The following is a 6,030-nucleotide window of genomic DNA, read 5'->3' on the forward strand; positions in this document are numbered from 1 at the left end:
TTTTTGCTTATGTGGTGCTGAGGAATGGAACCCAGGGCCTCATGCATGCAAGGCAAGCGCTCTACCACTGAGCCACCTTCCCAGACCAGTTCTCATTATTTTCATCTATCAGATTGTGGGGGACTTTGTTACACAGAAATCAACAGGTAACTAATATAAACTGCAGCTCTGTCCAGCAAGCTGTCTGCTGAGCTCTGAGTGTGACTACAGTTCTAGTGCGTATCTTCTTAGATATAAAAGCAGACACAATGGCTTGCATGCATGGAGCTACTACTATAATCAGAGCACTATGTTTTGTTTTGTTTTGTTTGTCAGTTGTGGGGCTTGAACTCTGGGCCTGGGCGCTGTCCCTCAGCTCTTCAGCTCAAGTGAGCACTCTACCTCTTGAGCCACAGCACCACTTCTGGTTTTCTGGTGGTTAATTGGAGGTAAGAGTCTCACAGACTTTCCTGCCTGGACTGGCTTTGAACCGCGATCCTCAGATCTCAGCCTCCTTAGTAGCTATTATTACAGGCATGAGCCACAGGTGCCTGGCCCTTTCTCATCCTCCTCCTTTTTGGGGGTTACTGTTGTTAATTCTGTTTTGTATTTTTTCTTTTTTTTTTTTTTTGCTTATGTGGTGCAGAGGAATCGAACCCAGGGCCTCATGCATGCAAGGCAAGCGCTCTACCACTGAGCCACCTTCCCAGCCCTGTTTTGTATTTTTTTGAGGCAGTCTTGTTATACATCCAGGGTGGTACATGACTCTCCCGCCTCAGCCTCCTGACTGCTTAGATTATAGACATGTACCACCAGATGTGCATAGTAAGTTGAAGAGGGAGTCTCATTAAAGTTTTGTGCAGGCTGGCCTCAAAAGTGTAATCCTCCTCCCTTAGCCTCCTAAGGACTTGGATTACAAGGAAGGCACCATATCTGGTCCTGCATTAACCCCTCAACCTATCTACAAGGAAGTTATCATTATTTCCATCCACCTCACAGTATGACCACAGTACATTCAATCCCTGGGTGGGCATAAAATTGGTGTTTTTGTAAGAGAAAAAAGTGGGAGAGTTGGTCACAAAGCCACACAGGAAGTAGCCCATGGGAAGACATTCGAGTGACACGGCCACAAGCCAAGAACACTAGGAGCATCTGGAAGCTGGAAGGGGTGGGAAGGATGCTCTGCTGGCGCATCAATGGGGGAACCTGGAATCCAGGATGAGCTCTGGCTCAGACTTGAGGAGCTCTGGCACCCTGTAGGCCATTACTCTCTGAGTCTTAGGGGATTTCAAACAAGCTGGTCACAGAAGTATGAGTGCTATAGGATTCCACACAAATAACATTACCAGTGCAGTAAAATTCCTAGACACAAGTAACGTATAGTGGTGCACACCTGTAATCTCATTACCTGGGAAGCAGGGATGAAGAGAATCATGGTTTCAGGCAAGCCCAGGCAAAAAGTGAGCAGGACCTCATCTCAACCAATAAAAGCTGGCTGTAGTGGTACCTCTGTCATCCCAGCTATGCAAGAAGCTTAAATAAGAGGATGGAAACCCTATTCAAAGAAGAACCAAAACCAGGTGCTAGCGGCTCACATCTGTAATCCTAGCTACTCAGGAGGCTGAGATCTGAGGGTCTCAGTTTGAAGCCAACCGGGGCAGAAAAGTCCACAAGACTCTTTATCTCCAATTAACCAGCAAAAACAAAAAAAAAGAAAGAAAAAAAGCTGGAAGTGGAGCTGTGGATCAAGTGGTAGAGTGTTAGCTTTAAAAAAAAAAAAGCGGGAGGAAAGGCTCTGAGTTCAAGCCCCAGTACTGAAAAAAAAAACAAAAAAAACTAAAGCAAAAAGAGCTAGAGGTGTGGCTGAGGTAGATCACATGCCTAGTGAGAGCTAGGCCCTGAGGTCAATGCCAAAAAAAAAAAAAATCCTGCTGGGTGCTGGTAGCTCACGCCTACAATCCTAGCTACTCAGGAGGCTGAGATTTGAGATCTGAGGATCGTGGTTCAAAGCCAGCCTGGACAGGAAAGGTCATAAGACTCTTATCTCCAATAAACCATCAGAAAACCAGACGTGGTGTTGTGGCTTAAGTGATAGAGCACTAGCCTTGAGCTGAAGAACTGAGGGACAGCGGCCAGGTCCAGAGTTCAAGCACCACAACCAACCCCCCCAAAAAAAAATCCTTGGAGAAAGAAGGGTGGTCACCAAAGGTGAGAGGCTGAGGGGTTCAGTTTGGAAAGACAGAACATTCTGGAAAGTTCTAGAGAGGAATGGCAGTGATGGTTGTCTGACAGTGTGTGACAGTCTACTTCAAAAGGATTATGGTGGCAATGTCATATAGGTGTTGTGTATGTTTCACTACAATTAAAAAACTAAAAGCAAAATGGTTTGACGTTGTAAAAATCCAGGGATTTTCAGGCTCATAGTGCTCTTTAATGTTGAAAAGGCTCGAGAATGGCAAAGACCTTGTCAGGTCTCCTGAAGGGAATAGAGGCCATGTGGCCTTTACTGGGGCCCTGAAAGCAGGTGTTCACTCTTGGGGTCCTCTCAGAGCAGAGTGAAGGGGTAGGCCAGTGCAGGGAACAAGCTCACCCAGGTGGCACTCAAGCGCAGCTCCCAAAGCAAGGTCAGTTCCTCAACCATGACGGCCCTGGTATCACCATCCCCAACCCCTCCAGGTTTACCTGAGCAAGCCCTCCCCCCAGGGTGGCCTGCACAGCTAGGGTCCCTTGTGTGGGTGCTCACGAGGTACCTGAGGTGACTCTTCTTCCAGGAGATGGTGTGGAATATCGTGGACACCACGAAGAGGCCACAAAGGCCAAGGCCATAGATCCAGGCAGAAATGGTCTCCCAGTCATCATCTGACAGGAAGTAGAGGTTGGAGCTGCCCAGGATGCTGGGAATAATCCAGAACTGGAGGGAAAAGGACAGCGCTGTAGGTCCAGTCTTTTGTGCAAAATGGGGGGAGGGGAGGGAGGAAACAGAGCCCCTTGTGTCCCTCATGCTCAGCTCTCTCTTTTTTTCTAGAAACCATATCTCCAATATTTAGTCAACCTAGCAGCCACTGGAACATGGTGATGACTGGGCATTTGTTTCATCTGACTGGATTCCTTTTATTTTTTCATGTTTAATGTAACTAAAGCATGAAAGCCTAAATGTTGTAAATGTGGTAGTACTATATAATGTTTTGGTGCATGTGTTCATTGGATATTGCTTACATTAGGCTTAACTAGATGAATCTCCTCCAATTCATGCTAGAAACTTCCAAAATCCTTCCTTCTAGATTTCATAAAGAGCAAACTCATTGTGAATTCAAATTGAAATTTCAAGCCAGGCACTAGTGGCAGAGATCCAGAGGATCAACTTTCAAAGCCAGTCCAGACAGGAAAGTCTAAGAGACTCCATCTCAAATTAACCAGCAAAAAAAAAGAGGTGGCTCAAGTGGTAGAGCACCAACCATGCATGTGCAAGTCTGAAATCCCGAGTTCAAATCCTGGTACCACCAAAAGCTCATTTAAATTTTCCCTGGCATGGGTAATATCTTTGTGAATGTTTCATTGGAATCCTTGACTGGCACCCCAGGCCCAGTCACCATGCTGAGCCCCCACACAGAGGAACCTTATTTGCCATGTGCCATATACCCATCACTGATGTTCCTGAAGCAAGAGCTCCACCCACAACAGCCCTGGTACCTAGGTGTCACTCAACTTGTGAGTCTAAAGCGTAGCTTATCCCTGGAGAGAAGTGCCTCAAATCCTGTGCCTTGGACTGTGAATGTGGCTTAGTGGTAGAGTGCCTACCTAGCATGCATGAAGCCCTAAGTTTGATTCCTCGGTACCACATACACAGAAAAGGCCGGAAGTGGTGCTGTGGCTCAAGAGTGCTAGCCCTGAGCAAAAAGAAGCTCAGAGACAGTGCCAGACCCTGAGTTCAAGCCCAGGATTGGCATATAAAAAATCCTGTGCCTTTACAGCTATGTGATTCAGCCCACCTTTGCCTTTCCATTTTGTTCTTTCCATTTTCTCTTGTGAGCCAATATGCTGCATGATTCAGTGACTGAAAAACAATCCTTCTAGCTTGACATACTCAGGCCTGGGGGCGGGAGGGTACCAGCTTAGGGACCCCTGCATCTGGGCAGCTGGGGATGTACTTGGGGGATGCATTTCAACAAGGGCCCTGAAGGATGGAGAGTGTCTTAGAGGCAAGGGTGGGGCAGAGAGGCCAAATGTTCCAGGCAGCGGAAGAGACTAAGCAGAGACACTGAGTCCTGCCTGCCTTTATGAAGAGGTGAGTGGTTGAAGGAAGAGCCTGGGATATGTGTGTGGCAGGTGAATGGGACCTGCAGGGGAATGTGCCACAGTGACTGGTCAATAGCATGGGTATGAGGGACTTGCTGCAGGATTTCAGAGCCAAGGAGAGGCCTTGTATCCTTGTGACCTTCCCTCCCTCCTTGTGGCCTTCCCTCTACATCCACTTACCCACTCGTGGGGGTCATGAGACTAGAGGAACACCCGTGTGTGGAAGAGGCTGCCTTCCCCTCCCCCACCCAGACGTCCCACCTTAGCCCCCCACCCCCAGACCCCACTCACAGCATGGGTGGCACAATTGGCTGCATGCTCATATTCTGTGGGTTGGTACCTCTTGTGGGGTGGGACTCGGTGGTTCATGAACCTGAAATGACAGGCAGAATTCCAGAAAGACTGGCTGGGAAACCATCTGAGAGAATTGCTTGGTTCCTCTGTCTCGCTCCTTCCCGTCCTTGTCTTCATTATTATTCTTGGTGATACTAGGTTTGAACTGAGGGCCTTGCACTTGCTTAGGCAGGTGGCTTACCACTTGAGTCACTCCCCCAGTCCCTTTCTTTTTCTGGGGGGGGGTCCGGTCATGGGGCCTGAACTCTGGGCCTGGGCGCTGTCCCTCAGCTCTTCAGCTCAAGGCTAGCACTCTACCACTTGAGCCACAGCGCCACTTCCAGCTTTTTTCTTTTTGCTTATGTGGTGCTGAGGCAAGTGCTTTACCACTGAGCCACCTTCCCAATCCCCCCCCCCCAGTCCCTTTCTTAGCTATTGTTATTTGGTTATTTACATCCAGATGATATGCCCAAGCTACCACATCCAGCCATTGTTCCGGCATGCAACACCAATAGCCAGTCACTCCCCGCTTTATACCTGGGCTGACCTTGCACTAAGATCCTCCTATTTCTGTCTCCCAATTAGCCTGGACTGTAGGCTGAACCAAACATACCAGTTTTGCTTTGCATTTGGTGTTTTGTTGCCGTTGTTATTTGAGACAGTCATGCTATTGTAGCCCAGGCTGGCCTCAAACTTGCAATCTTCCTGTTTAGCCTCTTGAATGCCAGGATTACAGGTGTGTACTACCATGCCTGGCTATTCTCATTTGCATACAGTTTGGCTCCCCAGGGATAGAGCTTAGTGAATTTTTACATACATACACCCACATTATACTACCCAGGATGACATGCATTATTTCTTGCCACCCCCAGAAAATGCCCTTTTGCCTAACCCCAGTGAGTACTGTAGCAATGAAAAAACTCTGAAACACTGTTAGTGTGGATTACTTCTTCCTGGTCTTGAACTTGGTACCAATGGATTCACACAGAACCCAATCTTTTGTTTCTGAGTTCTTTTACACCTGGGGATTCTTCTGAGATTCATCCATATTATTTGACATGGTGATTGGTTGTTTCCATGGCTGTGTAGTATGCTATTAGGTGGATGAAGTACACATGGTTTACTCAGTCTAGGGGAAATGACCCAGGGTAGGGTAATTCAGGGTAACTCTGATAGTGAAGACTCAGGTGTGAATCTCTTGAACATGTGACGGTTGATCGTGACGATCAACTTGACTATTCTGAGAAGCCCTTAGGAGATTAGCACAGCACACTTCTGGATGTGTCTGTGAGCATTTTCCAGAAAGGATTCGCCGAGGGGGGGAAATCTTCCTTGAATGTGTACAGCTCCACTAGGAGCCTAGACGGCCTAGTACACAGATTGTACGATCTCATCCCATTTCCTCTCTTCCTGGCCCCCCTC

General features: G+C 47.7%; 1 protein-coding gene across 1 annotated transcript in view; it reads right to left on the minus strand.

Annotated features, from left to right (window-relative positions):
* Window positions 1-5,358, minus strand: part of Mmd2 (monocyte to macrophage differentiation-associated 2) — a 16,411-nt gene extending 11,053 nt beyond the window's left edge. The window contains exons 1-3 of the mRNA XM_013023386.1: window positions 5,222-5,358; window positions 4,567-4,648; window positions 2,730-2,890 (exon numbers count right to left, since the gene is read on the minus strand). Coding sequence (XP_012878840.1) covers window positions 2,730-2,890; window positions 4,567-4,648; window positions 5,222-5,358 — 380 coding nt within the window. The remainder of the gene's footprint in view (window positions 1-2,729; window positions 2,891-4,566; window positions 4,649-5,221) is intronic.
* Window positions 5,359-6,030: the final 672 nt, after the last annotated feature.

This window comes from Dipodomys ordii, unplaced genomic scaffold, assembly GCF_000151885.1.
Source record: "Dipodomys ordii isolate 6190 unplaced genomic scaffold, Dord_2.0 Scaffold68, whole genome shotgun sequence".
In the NCBI taxonomy this organism is placed as follows: Eukaryota; Metazoa; Chordata; class Mammalia; order Rodentia; family Heteromyidae; genus Dipodomys; species Dipodomys ordii.